Source organism: Phascolarctos cinereus, unplaced genomic scaffold (genome assembly GCF_003287225.1).
Source record: "Phascolarctos cinereus isolate Bilbo 61053 unplaced genomic scaffold, phaCin_HiC Scaffold_726;HRSCAF=1367, whole genome shotgun sequence".
Classification (NCBI taxonomy): Eukaryota; Metazoa; Chordata; class Mammalia; order Diprotodontia; family Phascolarctidae; genus Phascolarctos; species Phascolarctos cinereus.
The window spans coordinates 290792394-290814527 of NW_027556098.1; the positions used below are offsets into that span (position 1 = coordinate 290792394).

A 22134-nucleotide genomic window follows, 5' to 3' on the forward strand; every position below is an offset into this window, starting at 1 on the left:
TTTTCATTCTCCTTTTCTTCCCCCTCCTCTTCTCCCTTGGCTAACCCCTTTTCCTCCTCTTCTACTCTGCAAACTTAATCAGCTGTACCAAATCATCAGCAGACTCAAATCAACTTAGTAAATAGACATTTTCATTAATCTCAGAAAATTATGACACAAAACAAGTCTCTGAATTGTGCTTTGTTCTGGAGGTTATTGGGTCATATAATTATTTCTTTCAAGCCAACTCAAGTAATAGAACTGTTATTAGTAAACTTGACTTAAAATACAAAATCACTGTTGCCCCAGACATTCCATCACCTGAACCCCATCTGTATATTGAAGCTAACTTATTCGTCTCACAAACTTGGCTCCCAGAATGTTAAGCCAAACTAATGAGCAGCATTGATCACATATCACTGCATCAAAGAGGTGGCATTACAGCCTCTTTCCTTGAATTCCATCCATCATCAAGTGCATCTGTTACAAATGATCAAGCCTCTCAGACCACCTTATTTAAATGTCCTTACTGCAGCGAATTGTCTCCATCTCTCCAAGTGAGTTAGAGTATCTTCAATATTCTTCTAAGTTTACCATCAGTCTAGAAGAGGTATAATCTGTCAGGCTGTTTCAAAAAGCTTAGTGGTACATTGGTATAACTCATCCCACAGTGGTATAGGAAAAAATTGTGGAAAATGGGCCTGTAGTCAGCAGGAAACCACTAAGAAAGTTCTGTTTCTACAAATTCTGTTTTCTCATCTCTAAGCAGCCCATTCCCGATAAGTCAAATTATTAGAAGGCAATATTAACTCTCTTTTCAGCCCCTAGATGACTACTGATTAACTCAGCTAGTTAGAGTATGTAATTAATGAGGCAAAATTTGTGAGTTTATGTCCATAAAATCCAGTTAGTTAGTCTCTGTTCTATGTCCAAAAATTGTAGACCTAACCCAAACCAACCACTTTGCAAAAATGCTGTTACCCACTAATCTAGGCTGACAATGAAAAAAAATTCCAAACATGTGCCCTATCAGATGGTAGTATATTACTGCATTATAACAGTAAGGAATACCTGAACTAGAATTTGTCTTAAGACCTAGTACCCCATGCAACATTAGTATCTACTTTGTCTCACTGGGGTACTAATTGTGTGACTACTACTACTACTACTACTACTACTACTACTACTACTACTACTACTACTACTACTACTACTACTACTACGGTAACATTTATATAATGCTTGAAGTATGCAAGCCACTATAGATACATTATTTCATCTTAGCTAACCTACTTCACAGTACAGTTATGAGGAATGGGTAATAAGCATATCTATATATAACTCTTAAGAAGAACATGCTGTGCAAGGTTTAACAGTCTATATACTGCCATATATTATTCTTTCTATACTAATTTCCATGGCAGAACTTTAATGAGTCACACACAATAAAGAGTTTAACAGATTTATAGAAGGCTTTCCAGAAACACCATACCTGGCACATTGTAGCTCCCCATCCAGTACTTTCTTCAAAGATTCCTTTTATTCATCTGTCGTCAGCTTTTATGTAATACTAACTTAAGACATTAATCTTATAAAATTTGCTTCAAGTCAGCATCTGGGTTACTCATGTTTTTAAAATAAATTATTTGAATTGCTTTAATAATTTTTTCCCATTTTGAACAATAAAGTGTCTCTTTTTTTTTCCTTTCAGATACAATTTCTCAGTGGATGGACAGCATCGCTTTTCTGTTAGAATTTAGATACTATGGACGTATTTTAGTCATGTAAAAATTATTAAATACTTAGAGCTATTTCATTGCATGGAATCATTGACTAATTTTTACTTAATCTGAAGCTTGTGGTAGTTAGGTAAATAGTTTCTGTATTTCCTAAAATGAAAAGTTAAAATCTTTACAATAGATATTTAGTTTATCTCCCTGGTTTAGGTGTTTACTGATTGGACTTAGACAAACAAAGTGAAGCAGAGAATTGAGGCAATTAATCCAGGTATACAGGCCACCAACATACCTTATGCTATATATTTGGATGTTTCAGATGACAAAGATTTGGGGACCCTGAGCTAGATGATGTCATCAGTTCTCTGAGAACCTTGAACATGCACAGCCTTAAAGATTCATGATTGCCTACCAATAGTACACTTTTAAAATATGCCAGTTCTCAAAACATTTTTGATCTGTGATTACTTCTCTTACAAATTAAGCTTTATTGAAAAGTAATGAAATTAAAGTTCCTATTGAATGAAATAACAAAAAGGAAATGATAGTGTTAATATTATGAATGAAAAGTACATGTATAGGCATTGCCTTATTATAATAAAAATATGTGGCATTTATATAGTGCTTTGAGGTTTTAAAAGTACTTTAAAGTATAAAAATATTTTTTAAATATTTAAAAATAATTGATCCTCACAACAATCTTGGCAGGTAGAAGCCATTGGTATCACCATTTTACAGATGAGAAAACTGAGGCAACCAGAGGTTAAATGATTTGCCCAGGGTCACACAGCTAGTATGTGTCTGAAATAGGAACTGAACTCAGGTCTGCCTAATTCAAATTTAGTACTCTATCCATTGGAATTACACAAGACCAGCCAGGCACTATCTGGCAATCTCAGAGAAAATATGGCTGATCCAGAAACCATATCTAAATAACTATTGCTGTGGTGTATTATAATAGTGATTTACTCACCAAATTGTCACAACTTGCATTTGTTCTGGCGACTATGGTAATCCCTAGATTTCAAAAGAGTAAATCAGAGAAGCCCAAGGGTTTTGTCAGAACATCTGTCCCTCTCGTTCATGATCCCTACTATCTCCTCTTCTCCACATGCTATTGAAAATGAAAAAGAAGCACCTTTTCTGAATTAAGCAAAGAGGGAAATATAGACAGAAAACAAAGTGAAAATGGGAAAAATATGAAGAATAAGTAGCCGGTATAACGTAATGCTCTGAAAACAACTGACATTCAACGTGAACTGAAGAAATGTTGATGTAATTAGAGGAACAAAAACAGTGAAATGGGGTGGGGGGGAGAAGCCCAGAAAGACAACATGAGCTGATTATAACCATGTAAATGTAGATGGGAAGTTTTTGAATGTCTCCTCTACATGATTCTTCCACATTTTTCCCATGATTTCTCCCGACACACACATGCATGCTTTTAAAATATGTTGGTGCAGACATTTAAAATATAAGAAATAATGAAAAATAAAGACACAATGAAATAGTTGGTAAGAGTATGGTGTTTTCAATCTTCAACATCTTCATCAATTGGGATTTACTCCCAACTTTCTTGAACTAAATATCTTAGAACAGTCAGCTAGTGGTCAAGTGGCTAGAGTGCTCTTCCTGTGGAGGATATATGGAAGGGCATGACCAAGAATTATACAGGATAAAAAGTAGAGATTGCTTATGATCTACAGTTTTGTAGAGAACCCCCACAATGACAAGATCACAAATTAAATGAAGTAATAAGGGATTTTCCTGAAGGAAATCTAGCAAACAGAGGGGAGAAGTATAGTGGTAGCATTTGGGTTGAGGATTAGTGGAAGAAATAGAAGCAGTATTGTGGTGACTGCATGTGATAGACCCAAACCCACTTACTTCTCCCTTAGGAATCACACAATATCTGTTGTTTTGTAAACAAAATATCCAGAGGACTGAATAGTTATCATTTTTCCCAATGTTTTTCCATTTTATATGCAGAGTTTCAGAAATTGCATAATGTTGAAATGAAGACTTGATTCTTACGTGCTAAACTAGATCATTGAACATGGACAAACCAGATAATTCAGGCCAAAATTTCATTTTAGAGATTGTCTGTCTACACTTACCTGATTTGGTAGTTGATGGCTATATCTATCTGGGCATTTACTCTATGCATTCCTTCTCCTATTGTCCCCTCAGAAAGCATCTACAGGAACTGTTTTCCTTTCATGTTGCATACTTCTATATGTATTTTATAGTCAATTGGCTTTAAAATATAAATGCATCAAGATACCTTGACTTATTTGCCATCTTTACTTTAAAAGAATTTAATTAAAAGATTTGCATGTGAATTGTTTTTAAATCATATAAAAGTTTAATTTTGCACATAAAGCAATTGTGAGGGAGGAAAAAGCAAAGGAGTGGCCCAACCAAGTAAAAATTAAGTTTAAAATGAACAGAATAATACTAAAGAAAATAAACAAAAAAAGCATGAAAGCTGCATATTCTGGGATCAAAGAGGGTGTGGACAGCTCATTATCATGAAGCCAGAAAGATTGCTTGGCCAGGAGAATCAATCTCAAGCTTATTGGAATATTTGGATATATATTACACATCAAAATCAACAGTCTCACCCCTTCTTTCTTCTCAGCCTCCCAGTTTAGGATCCCCACATAAGATGATAATGTTTATACATATCTAGGGGAAAAGGAAAGAAATGAGAAGATAAATGAGTTACGCAGTGCTTGGGAACAGCAAGAGGACACCCCACAAGCAATCAACGAATTCCTATTAAGCATTGACTATGCTGTAGGTACTGTGCTAAGTGCTGGGATGAAAGTATAAAGAAAGAAATGACCCCTACTTGAAATAAACTCACATTCTACAGATAAGATGGAAAATACACAGGATATATTCATAAATATAAAGAACATAAAACAGTTCAGTACAAGAGAGGTTGGGAGTGTGGGTGCTAACAATTTGGGGATTTCCTGCAGAAAATGTTTGCCTGAACTTCGTCTTTTGGAGGCACTGTATAGGCAGAGGTAAGGAGGGAGTGTATTCCAGGCATGGGAGAAAACTCATGTAAAAGCTCAGTGATAGAAGATGGAGTGTCATGTGTGAGGCACAGAAGAGACTTTGACTGGGTCACCAAATGGAGTGAGAAAGAGGGAATCCAATAAGCCTGAAAAGATAGGGTGGAGCTAGGTTGTGTGAGACTTAAAAACCAAGCAGAAGACCCAAGATGCAATAGGAAGCCAAAGAAACATATAATCAATATGTTTCCCCTTTCTTCAAAGTGCAATAGATCCCTAACTAGCAGCCTTTGGAGACTGAGTTGTCACCACAGACTTTTATGTGCTATTACAGATAAACTTTTTCATATTAAATGTCTTCTGTGTTCATTATCCCATTATTCATCATCTAAGAAACTCATCATCCTGGGGCAGTTAGGTGGCACAGTGGATAGAGCACTGGCCCTGAAGTCAGGAGGACCTGAGTTCAAATCTGGCCTCAGACTAAATACTTGACCCTTACTAACTGTGTGACCCTGGGCAAGTCACTTAATCCCAATTGCAAAAAAAAAAAAAAAGAAAGAAACTCATCATCCTATTCCATATCAGGAAAACACCAGCAGCTCAGACTGACACAAGTTGTCAAGTCCCAAACTCCTTGTGCCTCCCTACCACCTTGTTTCCCATTTTGCTATTCTTCATGACCCTTTGGAATAAATCCATGACAAATGATTAGGAATTACTATAAGAAAAAAAAAACCAAATCCCCCCCCAAACTAGTAGCAACAAGAACTATGTAAATGATCAAAAGTTCATTTGATAAACATTTGGTTTATCAAATTGAATGAGTAATTAAGTGAAATTTAACTCAATATTGGCAAGCATTTGCATGATTAGCCAGTTAGTTGTGAGTTTTAAGTTTATGCAAGGATGTATAATAGAAGTCTTTAATCAGATGTGGAAAAAAAATAGTTCCACTTGCATAATTGCCTATATTTAAACATATAACTGAAATAACATTTGAGTGCTAACATTACTAGTTATTGTCTGAGCAGCGAATTTGGAGTAAAAAAAAAAATCCTTGGTTCCAAGCTTTGCTACTCATTGCTCTGCTACTTACTCTTTGACCTTGGCCAGATACTTCCTTATTGGAAACTTAGTTTCCTCACCTGTAAACTAAGGAAGTTAGAGTAGGATGGCCTCCTATAATCTCATTACTATTAATGCCCTTATCAAATGAAGAAATTGGTTGAGATGACCCTTTGTGGCTCCAAAGTTCTATGATTCAATTCAAAATTATTCAAGCTAAATTATGATTTCTTAGCTCAGTATCATGACATCAGAATAACTATGGGAATTCTTGAGGTAAAAAGAAAGTCTCTTTGTGCTTGTGTGTATGTATATGTATTTTTAATTTGCCTGTTTTATAAAACTCAGTTTTCTAAAAGAACAAAAGATACTGTCTTTCAAGAGGAGAAAACCATTCTCGAGCTAAACATCATGTCCATGAGATAAGTTAATATGTCTAGTAATGTACTCAGGCTTTTATTCAATACAGATTAATCTAATAACTGCTAGAGGAGTGGATGGTCCACGAGAAGATGGCATCTCCACCAAGATGAAGTACATCACAGGGCATTTATGGGTGGTCATTTTCTGAACAAAGCTGACTGAGGAAAAATTGAGCAGACTCTTCCCTTTTACTGTGAATTGTATATTCACAAATAAAAATTTGATTTTGGGGGTCCTAAACAATAACAGCCCTAAGGAGAAAAGCTTCCCAACCTAACTGTCCAGCTGACACCATGAATGATTACGGCTCAGCATAAAATTTAATGAGATTTTCACTAAGTGAGTGACATCTGCATAGCTCCCAGGTCCTGGCTAGTTGTCATATATTTTTCATCATGGAGGCATTCACCCCTTATTAATTCACTTTTAAAGGTGCCTTGTGTTAACTAATAAAGCCTTTTCATCACCCTTTAACTCTTTGAAAAAGAATTAAACATCACCAATAAAGATATCTTTGTGGAGGCTTAAAATGAGAGTATATATTGTTTAATGTAAATTTTATACAAACTTCATATAGTTGGAATTCTGAGTATTTTAAATTTATGAACATCCAATATATATTTCTGAAGGGGGATCTTTTTTCTATAAAAAAGAGCTTAAGTACATACCCCAAATATGAACAAATACTCTTAGATGTGTTCTGCTACTACTACATACATTTCCTAGGAGCAGAGATATCGTCATGTGGACAGTGTTAGTTTAACAACAACAACAACAATAACATTTATGTAGCATTGTAATGTTTCCAGAGTACTTTACAATTATTATCTCATTTAATCCTCACAACCATGATGGTAGGTACTCTTAATATCCTTACTTTATACGTGAAGTAACTGAGGCAGGGAAATGTTAAATGTCTTGTCCAGACTTACACAGCTAGTCAATGTCTAAGGTCAGATATGAACTCAGATCTTGTTGACTCTATGTTCAGCACTCTATCCACTGCATCACCTAACTGCTTAGTGTAGAGGAAAATTAATTAGGAGTGGGAAGACCTGTTTCCATGTCTTCGACTTATTGAATGATTTATATGAGCCTTGTTTTTCCCATCTGTAAGATGGAAATAATAATGCTTCACCACCTACCTCACAGAATTGTTTTGAAGAGCTAGAGAGAGAACGCATATAAAATACTCCATAAATACATTGTGACCATCTTGATATTTTCCCTTATAGCTGAGAGCAGTACTTTGAAAATAATTTTCTCAACACATATTTGTAAATACCAATTTATCATGCAGACACTTCACTTCAACATGCTTTTAATAATAATTCAGTTCAAAATAATTAAATAAAATGTGAGTTCACTTTGTACTCTACCTAGTAGAGTTTACATATTATTGAAAGCAGGCTTTCAGAAGGTAGTTCAATTGCATGAACTAAAAGGAGAGATGTCTAGTGTTGCTCTAAAGTTCTAGTCATGTTTCAGACAGTTAGCTAGTATTTGTTAGTGCCAACTATATGCCCAGGCACCATGCCAAGCATTAGCATGCTTAGAAAGAAAAAAAGAGAAAGAAAGAAAAATGGAAAGAAAGAAAGAAAGAAAGAAAGAAAGAGAAAGAAAGAAAGAAAGAAAGAAAGAAAGAAAGAAAGAAAGAAAAGGCAAAGAAAGGCAAAAAAAAAATTTCCCTGCTTTGAAGGAACCCATAGTTTAAGTTGCAAACAACTATGTACAAATAAGATATATGTAGGAGACATATGTAGAGCCTTCCAAGCTTATATTGTTCTGATCAAACACAATGAGACACACTGTACATTGACTCCAACATAGTGATGTCATTTTGGTCCTCTTCAAGAATGAAGGACAGCAACCGACCAAGGAGAAGGCGGATATAATCAACAGAGTGGAGGCACTAAGTTTAAGGAGACATGGGAAAAGCTTGCAGAAAGTAAGACTAACTGAGACTTGAAGAAAGTCAAGGTAGTTAGGAAGCAAAGATGATGAAGAATGTCCCAAGCACAGAGGACAGCCAGCAAAAATAAAAGGGGGAGGATCTTTATATCATAACAATTCTTCTGAATTTATAGTATTCATAGACTTCAAGAATGAATTAATAGGAGCACAGATCTAGGGCTGGAAGATACTTCAGAGGTCATATGTTTCAGTCCCATCATTTTACAGATGAGCAAACTGTAGGGAAAGTTAAGTGATTTGCCAGTAGTCACAGAGGTAAGTAAGTAAGCATCAGAGGCAAGACTTAAAGTCAGGCCCTTTGACTCCAGAGCCACTAGACCACAGTATACTCTAGGATTTTTTATTGCTTAATGTATTGTGTAAATTTTCCAGTGGGATCTTCTGCTCTGAATTTATGACCACAGAATTTCACAGCTACTTACACAATGTCAAATTACTAAGCTTTCCCCACTAAGGTAGCTCCCATATACTTTGTATGTATCTTGTATGTACCTACTTATTTATATGTTGTCTCCCCCAAGCTCCTTGAAAGCAGGAACTGTTTTGCCTTTCTTTGTATATCCAGCACATAGTGTATAGCGTATAATGAGAATTGAATAAGTGCTTATTAACTGACTAGTTGATTCAACTGATTTTTAATAAATTAATTTCTCATATCCATCAGTATGATTGAGCCACCTTGACTGAATATAATCTTATATTTGGAAGGAATCTTAAAGATAGTATAGTCCAAAATTCCACACTTCATCCTATAGACAAAACCTTCAAAAACATTCCTGGCAGGTTCATCCAGCCTTTGAAGGAATAATTTTTTAAATGGAATACTTTCACTAAAAGTATGGGACAATAAGACCTATTGTGCACTTAAATAAACATCAATAAAAACTCAGGAAGAGGACTTAAAAATAGAGTTTTCATTTGTACCATGAAGTGTCAATTATATCAAAAATGCTTTGATACAATAAGCAAGAAGCAATTACAGTAATCCATATTCTAAGCATAGGTAAATTGGCACTGTTTGTGGTCATTTCAGTGACAAATATTTCAGAAATGTTAGCATGAAATACTTAAGAGCCAGAGAATTAGTACATAGATCATTATATATTTTATTTCTTTAAGATCAAAATTTAGTTTAAAATTTCATACTGTCTGAATCACATCTATATAACATGACCAAGCTATCATACATTTATTGCCCAGATGACATCCTACCGGGTCCTCTTGGTTTTTAACCACGGTAGTGGTGGATCACTAAACAATTTAGCAGTATACCATTGACAAAATTTGATCATTAACACAGAGGGAAGAGCTCGATTGCAATTCTGTAGCTCCGATTGGGCTTTAATAAATGCCCTGATCCCATGTCCTAGCTATTAGTGCTTTCTCCATCCAGATATTCCTAGAGCATTTGTTTTGTTTTGTTTTTTTCCTTAGCCTCTTTTTTTGCCCTCTTCACTCCAGCAGGTTCAACTAGAAATATACCATAACCCTCTAGGAGATTATAAGCTTCTTCATTTTCTTCATTTTTGTCTTTGTTATCTTCAAGACCCAGCACAGGGCTTTGGTGCTTAACAAATATTTGTTGAATTGGATTGGATTGCTATAGCATCAGAATAACATTACTAGAGGGATTTATTAACATCTGTAGATCTCGTTCCTGCTATGTTCAAAGTATGTGAGGTTCTAGTTTAGGTAAGACTATTAAAACAATTATAATCTATTTAGAGAATGTCTTACATATGTAAATTGCCTCATTTGTTCATCATGATAGTCTGTGATGTAGGTAGCATGGTATCATTTTCCCCATGTTACTGATCGGAAAAGTAAGGGTCATTTAGGTCACTCAGTAAGTAGAAGAACCAAAATTTATCTCAGCATTTGTCAGGCTTTAATCTGATTTAGAAGGTAGCTATTTAGTTCAGTACTTCACTAGATACATCATCTCACTGATGTGGATTGGCTTTCCATTGGTGCAAACCCCAACTTTCATCATTTTGTACAATTTATGTCCATGTTTTCCTAGAGATTCTCCACAAAAGATCTAGCCAACATGCTGGGTATTTTTTCTATTTTGTGAGTAATAATGCAACATTTGATAAACCTTGACATTATCCAGAATTTTTTTTCTCGTAAACTATTTGTGGGAAACCCTTGAGATTTGTACTATATTTTTTAAATCCATCCATTGCATTTCAAACTCTTAAAATTTCTATTTTTTTTCATTGAGAAAACACTTATTTTTCTCCCTCCCCCTTATCCCCACCTACTGGGGGAAAAAAAGGAAGGAGAAAGAAAGAAGAGATAAAGGGAGGTTGGGAGGGATGGGCCTAGAGTCAAGAAGACTTGATTTTAAATCCAGTCTCACACATTTACTATATGTGTGACCCTGGGCTTAACCTCTGCCTCTGTTTCCTCAACTGTAGAAGGGGATAATAATAGCACCTACTTTGCAGAGTTTTTGTGAGAATCAAATGAGGTAATATTTGTAAAACACAGCTCAGTGTCTGGCACATAGTAGGAGCTCAATAAATTCTTATTTGTTTCCTTTCTTCCTTTTTTCTTTCTTTCCTTTCTTCCACCAAGTGGTGAATTTCTTTGGGCCATAAAAACTTGTGAATATCATTTACTAAAGTTGGGGAGGGAGGGAGCACCTATGTTGGAGATAATAATTATAGATCCTTGAAGTAAATTTCTGTTAGTAGCGATACTGTTGTATCACAAAAGAAAATCAGTGATGATATATGTTCAACGATATATTCATGAAAGGAAATGACTGTATTGTTCTCAGTGAGACTTGACCTTCTAAAATCCAATCTGAATGCATGCCGCAAGCTTAACTGCAACCAGGCACTTCAGATATATAAACATCATTTTACATTTTCTTTGTATTGAAAGTAATTATTAATTTTAGAACAAATACCTATGTTTCAAAGTATCATATTATTTTAGTGTTATTGGTAGCTTTTGATTTTTTGTACTAGTAATTTCCCAATATAATACACACACACACACACACACACACACACGCACATGCACACTGAATCTTCCTTTATAACAAAGAATAATAGTGAGTTGCAAAGGCAACTCATGAAACAATCCCGTCTGTCAGTATATGCAACATCCTGCACCCATAGTCACCTTCTGCCAAAGATTCGTTTCATCACATGTTCTCTGGAACCACCAAAGCATTATCTTTAAGGAAAAACTGCCATGCATCATGTCACAGCCAGAAGATACTCTAGCTATCTCAAAAAGTTTGCATACATAAATCGGTATTAGGTAGAGATCTCAGCTAAGAACTAAATTCCAGCTGTTCTGTCATGTTTGTGCTTTGGTTATCACCTCTATTCTTTTGTTTCAAAAAGGCTTCTATTATAATCATTTCTATGATTAGTAAGCTAAAAGTGCTTGATGATCACAAGCACATATGAATTGCTGACAGGCAGCCATTATCATGACTGAAGAGGTGAAGACTGGTTCCAGGAAGGGCTTAGTTCAAATCTTGCTGTGTGACCCTAGGCAAGTCATTTAATCCCTTGGCAATTCTAAAATGACAAGTTGGAGATGAGTTGTTAGTTTAGAACTAATTCCCAGATTAAAACCATAGAAAGCCATATAAGAATTCTGTTCTTAGCTTTCACAAAAGAAACCCATCCCCTTTGATATTTTCCCAAAATAAGTTTTCAGTAAGGGCTATGGTCTTTCTTCAGCTAACACATGTCTAGATCCTAAATAATGAATTGACTAATAGCAAATTCCCATTCATAGACATTTATCCCAAGTTCAGTCCTCTAGCCATAATACTTCATGTTCCATGTGTTGACAAGGTCTTAATGAGACCCAGAATTGTTTTTATTCCTAAGTGCTTTGCCTCAATCACCTTTAACTGCAGATTCTGTAAACTGTGAGCTCCCTCAACAGCTTTAGTCAATATTGGCATTTATTTCCTAAGCTTTACTTCTCATTCTTTTTCTTTCACTGTGAAATGTGATGTTAATTGGTACTTGCCTCAAAGTATACTGTGAGAGACCAAATCAAATCTATAATTAATTTACCCCAGAAATCATGAACACTAACTGTATCCCATGATTTGTACTGTCAATTTTGGTTATTAAATATGTATTTCATTAAGGTGATTATATCCTTTGATCAGGCCCTTATTGGAAATGCATCTCTTTGTCATGATGACTCAATTAAGGTTCACAAAATTATTTCCCTAAAGCTGTATTCCCCTAGAACTGTATATCTTACTGTTTACCCATAGGTCCTCCAGGTCCTCCTGGCATTGTGATTGTTGAAGAGATTACAGAGAGCACAGCCACCCTGTCCTGGAGTCCTGCTGCAGACAACCACAGCCCCATTTCTTCCTACAATCTGCAAGCTCGAAGTCCTTTCTCCCTTGGCTGGCAGACAGTAAAAACAGGTAAGAGGGGCTAATGGAAAAAAGAGAAAGCAAGAAAGGAAGAGACAGACAGACAGACAGACAGAGACAGACAGATACAGAGACAGAGAGGGGGAGAGAGAGAGAGAGAGAGAGAGAGAGAGAGAGAGAGAGAGAGAGAGAGAGAGAGAGAGAGAGAGAGGGAGAGAGAGACACACAGAGAGATAGACAAAGACAGAGAGAGGGAGAGAGGGACAGGCAGCGGGGGGGAGAAGGAAGGAAGGAAGGAAGGAAGGAAGGAAGGAAGGAAGGAAGGAAGGAAGGAAGGAAGGAAGGAAGGAAGGAAGGAAGGAAGGAAGGAAGGAAGGAAGGAAAATGAAAAATTATGGTACATGTTTACAATGTTCACAGTACTGTGCTAAGTGCTAGGAATACAAAGAGAAAACCAAGGCAGTTCCTGCTCTCAGGAAGTTTACCTTCTATTACAGGAAAACAACACATACAGAAAGTTTCAGTTGCAAGTCAAATACAAAGGCCAAGTGGTAATGCATCTTCTTAAATGTCATTTTCATTAATAAAATCATAGTGGTTTCTGATATTGAACCATTAAATGAGCCAGAAGCAAGACCCATGGTTTAAGGACATACTGCTATTCCCAGAGTTCTTGGGTTTGCCTGCCCATTGGTGGCAGCTGGCTGAAGCTGAGGATGGAGATATTGGGAATGGTGGTCCCCTCTCCACAATGTTTGCTCTCCTTGATAATAACTGTAAGGGCCAAACTAGAAGCAGGGAAGAGGAGGGCACTGTTATTACTGAAATTCTGGAGCTCAAAGTCCTGGAATCTCTCTACCAGAATCTGAAAGGAAGTATTTTGATTTGTCTGGCAAATGCTGCCTCCTGTTTTTGCCTCAGGGTGATTTGCTGCTGTCAGATAGGCCTCCAATCCTGGGAACTGCATTAGCTGGGAGTCATGGAAACTTAACTAATAAGATAAGGAATCTCAGCAATATTGATATGAACATTTACTGTTGTTTTCCAGTTCTCATTTCCATTATTCTAAAAGAATAAGCACAAGGAAGAATTCCTAATCTCTTTTGGCTAGAGAAGTTCTCAAGTCAAGTTAAATAAATAATTTATATCAGAAGTTCTGCATTAATCGTTCATCATGGAGGGGAAAAAAATTCTGAGTTCTTATACCAGTGGGAGAAAATCTCTGATGGGTTCTCTCAAGCTAAAAAGGCTTCAGCTGTGATCTGATGATCTGGATGACAAATTTTTTCTTCTGCAAAAGTTAGCTATGTAGAGATTCATCACCAGTAAGTCAGCCTCCAGATAACCTATTTTTTGGTCAAGGTTACTCATGAAATGGACTATTAAAAAATCCTCCAATTTTTAAAAATTCTTTTCTACTTCCATAATGATGGTGGTAAAGTGGTAGGGGAGAAGAGGGAGTTCAGAATCAGATAAAGCTTGGTCTCCAAACATTTATTTAACTTTTTTGAATCTTAATGCACAATCTTTAATATACCGTAAGAGTAACTGAAACACATCTCCATTGATATACTTATTGTAAATGAAACCATTTCTTAGAAGAGCTTAACTAATGAAAAATAGTCACCCTCATAAGTGGCCTGAAAGGGCCTACAAATGATTTCATCAAACAAACACATACTTAGTCTCTTTGCCATCCAGAGACATAAAAAGGACAACACTGATTTAGAATACACATTATCTTAAAAACACCATAATGGATGATGCCAATACAAGCAAAATTTCCTTAAAGGGGGAGGGAGAGGCTGGTTGAGAAACTAAACCTGCCTAGAGTTTGATGTGAAACTCAACCAAGCCAGATCATCCTAAAAATCGTTTATAGATGAAAACAGGAGGACAAGAGATGTGCAATGGAACAAGTCATTCAATTTTTCTGTACTGACTTTTTTTTTTCTGCAACAATAGTAGTAGAACAATCTAATTTAAAGTGCACCACCTCAGTAATTCATTTGAGCGAGTGACAGTGATGCTTGAGAAGATAAAGTCAGGAACAATGGCCAGCTTTATAGTGTAGCCAGATCAAACAACAACATCGATAACTGAGTTTGGAGTCAAAAGATCTTGAGTCCTAGCTCCTTACTACCTGTGTGACATTGGGCAAATAGATCTCCATCTCTGTTTCTCAATTTCCTCATAACAACATGATCTCTAAAGTACTTTTCAATTCTAACATTTTGTATTTCTGTGATACACCAAGAAGAATTCTTTGATTTAGGAAAAAACTAAAGGCATTCCTTTTAAGGTCTTTCCAGGGAATCTGTTTTCAAGGTTTGCTGGCAAAATAGCTAGTGACTTCAAGTCTGGAATACATGGGTTCTAATCTCACCCCAGACACTTACTACCTATGCAGCTGTGGGCAAATCATTGGAACTTTCTCAGACTCAGTTTCCTTCTTTATTATATGGGGATGGTAATATCTATAGCAGTTACCTTACAGAGTTGTAGTGAAGGTAAAACAAGTTCATATATGCAAATCACTTTATAACCCTCTAAGTTCTACATAAATATGAATTGTCATTATTTTAAAGATATAAAAAAATTGGAAAAAATTCCAAAAGAAAGGAAAAGATCATACAAGGTATGATCCTAAGAAAATAAAGAGAAAAATAAAAAGTGACAAAGAAGACATCAGCCACTACTATATATGCCACCTATAATTTTTTTTTTTTTGGTGAGGCAATTGGGGTTAAGTGACTTGCCCAAAGTCACACAGCTAGTGAGTGTTAGGTGCCTGAGGCCGGATTTGAAACCAGGTCCTCTTGACTCCAGGGCCAGTGCTCTATCCACTGTGCCACCTCGCTGCCCCTATAGAGAATTTTTATGAAAATGGTCTATGAATAGGTTGAAATAAATTAATTAAAAACAGAAAAAGAGAACAAGCAGGAGTTTCTCAATTTTTTTTTATCGTCAGCTTCTTTCTAGTGATAAAATTGATCTATCTACAGGTTTAGAGGCTCTTAGGTCTCACTATGTTTATTGTTTGTGGATATTAAAAAAAAAAGGAATTGGACCCTTTAGAATAACATTTCTTTTTTCTTAAAGCCTCTCCTCAAACAGTTTCTTCTGCACGTGTGAGAATAGAATATGAGTCTACAACAGATGTACCTCCAGGAATGACTTTTTGATTATTGATATCAAATAAGGCACAACACACATTTTGCGTAAACTCATATAAAACTCACTAGTGTTGTGGAGAATTCCTACAGCTATAGAGTCAGGGTTCTTCCCTACTGATGGCACAATTCTCTGAAAACTTCTATTTACAAATGGCATTTTGCTCATTGTATAACACTAAACTCTGAATAAACTTCTCTACGAAATCTACAATAATTTGAAATAGGTGTGTCTAAATACCCATAATACAAAAATAAAATGAGCAAAAAACACACAAGACCCAGTTTATCATATACAGTGAAGATAGGAAGCTCATTGAGTATGTTTGTATGCAGGTAAATATATTTGTTTTGTTTTGCTTTGACAGTTTGGTTTGGGGTATTGTTTTTTTTTTTAATTCAGACCTATATTTTCATTAATATGGAGAACTCAAGGTATAGATACTTCTTCCCTCCTCATGCAAAATGACAACATTTCTGTAACTTAAAGCCTTCAAGAACTCTGGCCATGTAATACCTATGGTAGAATAAACATTTAATAATTGTTCTATCTAACTGTTGATAATTGTTCTATCTATGTGTTTCTAGGCAGTACCATCATCAGGTTTTCCTCTCTTAGCAGCCCTAAATTTAAGAGTTCTATGGACTCTGCTTTCCAGGCAGATCTAGCCTCTTGAAGAGAGGAAAGGCTCTGATTTCTGGAACTTGATGAGCATCAAGGGAATTCATTATCAGGGAGCAAAAGGTTTGGACTTTGCTCCCTATTACCATGAGTTATTCTGGCAGCCAACATCTAGAGTTGCCTCTCTTACAACATCAATTTAGTTTTCATTCCAGGATAGTCTAAGCCTTCAGGATGGCATCATAAGACTAAATGCTGACATGCATCTCTGAGAAGAAAATGAGCTAATCAGAATATCAAGGATTTATCTGTTCTTTTCTCCCCAGGCAATTCTAAACCCTCAAAGTGATCTCAAAAGACTGTGTGCAACTCCAATGAAAATGACTACCCTACCTATAGGCAGAGTAGATAGGACACCAGGCCTAGAGTCAAGGAGTCCTGAGTTCAACTGTATCTCAGGCACTTACCAGCTGTGTCACTTAGCCAATGTTTGCCTCAGTTTCTTCAGCTGCAAAATGGAAATAATAATAGCATCTACTTCTACTTGTAAAAAATCAAGTGAGATACAATTTGTAAAAAGTGCTTAGCACAGTGCCTAGCACATAGTAGGAGATATATAAATATAAATGCTTATTCTCCCTTCTCCCCTCATAGGCACTAGAATGTTCAGAGTTGTTCCTTTAGCAGCTTCAGAATTGTTTCCCTTCTCAGAAGAAGGAAAAGGACAATACTGTGAGTCAAAGGAACTGTAGTGCCCCAGAAAGGAAAGAGAATTATACTGATTGCTTATGGGTTACCTTAATACCTTTATATATTCTCTGTATTGTTTATGGACTCTTGGGAATTCTTTGTCTTTTCTGTATATTTTCTATAGGATGAAATAAAGGCTTTCCAACTACATATACACATACACACACACACACGCACACACACACACATGCTATACATACATAAACATATAAATGGATGGATGGATGGATGGATGGATATGTACATATATGTATATATAAACAAATATAACATGTGTTCATATATGTATATATACACATATTTATATACATATATGCTTACATATATAGTGTATATATGTATATGTACATACATATATAACATACTAGTGTGTATGTATATATATTTTATATATATATATATAATATATGTTATTTTTTATGAATATGAATGCTTGTTCAGGAAATAAGACCCTTTAATCCATATCTGTAAGGATTTAGACTTGAACTTTATCCAACCTCTATTTTGAGATTTCCCAGAAACTCTGGGCAGATAAACCAAAAAGAGGCTGGTTTGGTGGAGAGTAGCAAAGATCAAAATCAGTCCAGGCTGGGCATGGTGGCACAAACCTATCCCTGTTACTAAGGGAGACTGAGGCTAGTGGATTGCTTGAGTTCCAGAGTTTGGAACAGCAGTAGGACTGAAGTCAATCAGGAGTCCACAGTGTCTGGCCTCAATATGGTGAGCCCCCAAGAAGGGGGGAGCTGGCATGCTGCCTAAGAGGGGCAAACCAGCACAGGTGGGAAACAAAATAGATCAAAGCTTTAATACCTATCCACAGCGGGGTCAGGTCCCACTTCCAGACTCAGAAAGATATGGAAACATAATCTCAAAACAAAGACAAAAACAACCCAGTCCAGGTTGCTTTACATCACAACATGCTAGGCCACAACAGGTAAAACTTGGGGGTTCTTAGTTTACATAGAAGACGTTCAATCTTGGAAGCCTTCCCTCCCATCCCCTATATTATTCTTTCTTTGACTCTCTGACTCAGAGAAATGTTAGAATACAGCTTGAGCATAACTTATTTCCAGGTTTCCACAGAAATTGGTAAGTGGATCTCCAGCTCCCATCCAAGCACTAATGATAATAGTGCATATATTTGTTACCAGAGATCTAGGATTTCACCATACAAAAAATGCAGGAAATACAAAGGACTTACAAGAGCCCATTCACAATCTAAAAAAAAAAATCTAAAAAGATTTTCCATAAACAAGTAATAAAATTTTTCTCTGCTGAGTGTCACCTTTCCTCAGGGCCTTTTATAGTCAATAAGCCTTTATAAGCACTTAATGTGTGCCAGGCACTAGGGATAAAAAGACAAATGTGACAAAAAATTGCTCTCAAGGAGGTTACATTCTAATGGGGGGAAAATGTATACACATAAAGATATACAAAATTACTCTTTTGAGGAAGGAGGGTACTAGCATCTGGGTAGTTGTTCAGCAAAATTGTATTTGAGTCAATCCTTGGAGATCATCTGGGACTCCTGGAGATGAAGGTGAAGAGGAAAAGAATTCTAGGCATACGAGACAGCCATTGCAACACAGAAGAGATGGAAATGTAGCAGTGTGTGGTGTGTGTGTGTGTGTGTGTGTGTGTGTGTGTGTGTGTGTGTAACAGCAAGTAGGACAGTATAGCTGGACCATTAAAAAAAGAAAGATTATCATGTGATTTTGCAGAGTTGGTACATTACAAAGAACTGCTTTTTCAGTATAAGAAATGTCAAACAATATCATATAGAGTCGGGAAAGTAAATATCTGTGAGGACTGTGATTTTCTGCTTAGGCCATGATGTGGCATAGCTGGCAAGGCAGATCTAGGTACATATTTCGAATTGTTCTACTACAGATTTTGTAGGCCATAGACAACCACTGGAATTTATTCTGAGTAGGGAGAATGGAGTGACATACTCAGATTTTCACATTAGAAAAATCATTTTGGCAACTAAGTAAAGGGTTTATTGAGTGGGGAGATATTTCAGGCAGGGGGACCAATTAGAAAGTTATTACAATAGTCTGGGTGAAAAGTGATGAGGGCCTGAATGAGAGAGGCTACTGTGTGAATTGAGAAAAGAGTATGAATGTGAGAGATGTTGGAGTCAAGAATGACAGCAGGCTTTCACATCTGGGTAACTGGAAGGATTGTGGTAAAGAGGTCTAGAGGTTTAGAGGTTTTGTGGGATGCTTTTGGGAACCCCAAGATTGTGACGCCAGGCCCTGTCTACAAGAATTCAACTTAAATCTTCTTCCAGCCAGAGAAAAAGTTTTATTAGTGATAAATCACATAGGCCAGGTGACACCCATAAGGACGAGCCTGCATGAGAAAGTCTCAGCCTTTTGGTCATGAGATTCTCAGCATCTGAATGGGGGCCAGGGTAGATTTTTTTATACACTGAAGTAACTTTGGGTGGCCAGAGAAGGGGGCTGGAAGAGAGAGGTTTGAAAGGCATCTGCATAATATCAAAAGGTGAGCTAGGGCTTTCAAAGGGAGATAAGGGGAGGAGATAAGGAACCTAAGAGTTTAAGGGTTTTCTGGGGCCTGTAGACAAATGGGAATAGATAATGAGAGGAACTGGAAGGTAGAAGTTTGAAAGACATAAGATCAAAGGGTAGAGCTAGGGCTTTCAAAGGGAGATAAGGAGCTGGGGCCTGTGGACAAATGGGAGCCAGATTCCCTTTGGGTCAAGGGGCTAAGATCTTGGCTTGGGCCCACCCCATCAGTGGTACTCTCAACAGTAATGAGAAATTCAGAAGAGTGGCAAGTTTGGGAGAGAGAATATGAGGTATGTTTTGGACATGTTTATTTTGAAATGTTTCTGGGACATCCAGTTTGAAATGTCCAGTAAGCAATTCGTGATGTTGGACTAGATCTCAGGATCGTAACTAGAGATATATAGACAGGAAAGTTAGCTGCATAGAGATGATCATGGGAGCTGATAAACCATATTGTAGAGGGTTTGGAAGCAAGAAGAATAGGAGGTTGGAGAGAAAGAGAATAAGCATTTATTAAGCATTTACTTTGTGCTAGATGATGGAGTATGGGCCTAAGCTGAGACTTTTTCCCCTTACCCCAAAAAGAATTTGGGTCCTATTTGTCTAAAGGATTCTCCTAGAATTCTCCCACTTGATCAAGAAGGTTTCTGGTGTTCCCCTGAGGCTGTAGTCCCAACAACTGGCCTTTTGTTATAGCCCATACCCAATTTCCCAATTCTATTACCCTTACCCTAGCCTAGCCCTCCATTGTCTTACCTCCCTATGGCCCCTGGCTACCCACCCTTGACCCAATCTAGACCCTATTCTCGACCTCCTAGTCACTCCCATCAAGAACCTTCCTAGATCCCTCCCACAGTCTTTCTGTATATAAGGTCCATGTTTGTCTCCATTAAGGTGCTCAGATTCTTATAATCTAGTCATTGCTCAGATTTTTACAATCTAGCCATTAGCTCATAGGTGCTTACATTCCTTAAGAGTCTGGCTAATATGGCGGATCTTTAATAAACCTTGTCTTAGACTGAAAGAAGGCTTGGGTTGAATTCTTTTGGACAGGACCTGCATGTCATGATCTTGGGGTCCCAACACCCCTAAACCTCTAGACATCATCACTAGATATTGTACTAAGAGTTTTATACCTATTATTTCATTGGATCTTCATAAAAATCCTATGAGTTAGGTGGCATTATGATCCCCATTCAAAGTGGACAAAACTGAGGCAGACAGAGATTAAGTGATTTGCCCAGGGTCACACAGCTAGTAAGTAACTGAGACCAGATTTTAACTTAGGTCTTCCTGACTCCAAGCCCAGTACTCTATCTACTGCACTACCACTGCATAGGTAGTAATAAAAAAAAAAAAGAAAAAAGAAAAAACAGAATACTTAATAGAATGAAATGAGTATTAAATCTTTTAAGAAAAATTCATTGTCAGAGAACAAATCTGGTGCCAATATCCATGGTAATTGAGCTTCTGTCGTTCAATTTTGGAATTGAACTGGCCATTTAGTGAGTCATTACCTGTCCCAGTCCATAATTCTTGACATACCACCCACCAAATGCTTCCTTGAATTTGGAGGATAAATAAAGTCTAGGGTAGTCTTCCTTCCATAAACACTCCAAGGATTAACCATTGTCAACAGAGACATTCTTTCACTGTAAATAAGGAAATTGATTGCCAGGGAACATCCCAAGCTTTCTTTGAACATGACAAATGGCCACTGATTTTGTCCCTAGGATAGTGACCACAGGTCCTTTCTGAAATGAGTAGCCTAGAATTTGAAGGGATGATGAAATACCCCCATATAACAGATACTATATCCAGTTGGAAGGGAAATTATTTTTCTCTACAATCATCCCTCTTCTTTACAATAAACCTTCAAAAGTAAACAGCTTCCCCCACCTCTTCCAGTTGGGCTTTGTTTCATGAATCGCCCTAGGCAAAGAATCTATCACCTAAATGGTAAACCTGATGGTAAATAGCCTCTCCCACTTAGCTAATCTGGACTTTTACATCAAAAACAATCTCTTAGGGGAACATACTCAAAGCCTTTGTCCCTTGGTTTAGGAGCTTCCAGCGTTTGGTACCAGATTTCAGTGAGTTTTATAAAAATATATAAATTCCAATTCCCTGGTGAATTGAAAGGAGCCTTATAAAATGGAATTTTAAAAGCATTTGTGATTCCTTTTGTAACTTTCATCAGGTCCCATTTGAATACAAAAATTTGAGTAGTAGAATTCTTCTCTTTAGAAATTCAAGTAGAGGTGTACTTAGACGCTTGACTGAGCATATCCCATAGTTAAGTGACAAACCCTAGATATAAGTAAAAGCAGTCCCTTAAAGCAGCTACTGAGAATAGAATCATTTTTTCCTCCTGAATGAAGTCTAAAAGTAACCATAGCAAATAGACATTTTAGCCTGCAGGCCACTCTCAGCTAAGTCAAATTACTTTTCCCTTAGAAAATAGACATTTCATTCAT

At 36.7% G+C, this 22134-nt stretch overlaps 1 protein-coding gene across 3 annotated transcripts in view; it reads left to right on the forward strand.

Moving 5' to 3' along the window:
• The window catches only part of CNTN5 (contactin 5), a 1537434-nt gene that overhangs the window by 1429137 nt on the left and 86163 nt on the right, over positions 1 to 22134 (forward strand). For all 3 annotated transcript variants that reach the window (XM_078147163.1, XM_078147162.1, XM_020996136.2), the window contains one exon: positions 12471 to 12629. In XM_078147163.1, the coding sequence (XP_078003289.1) occupies positions 12471 to 12629 (159 nt within the window). The remainder of the gene's footprint in view (positions 1 to 12470; positions 12630 to 22134) is intronic.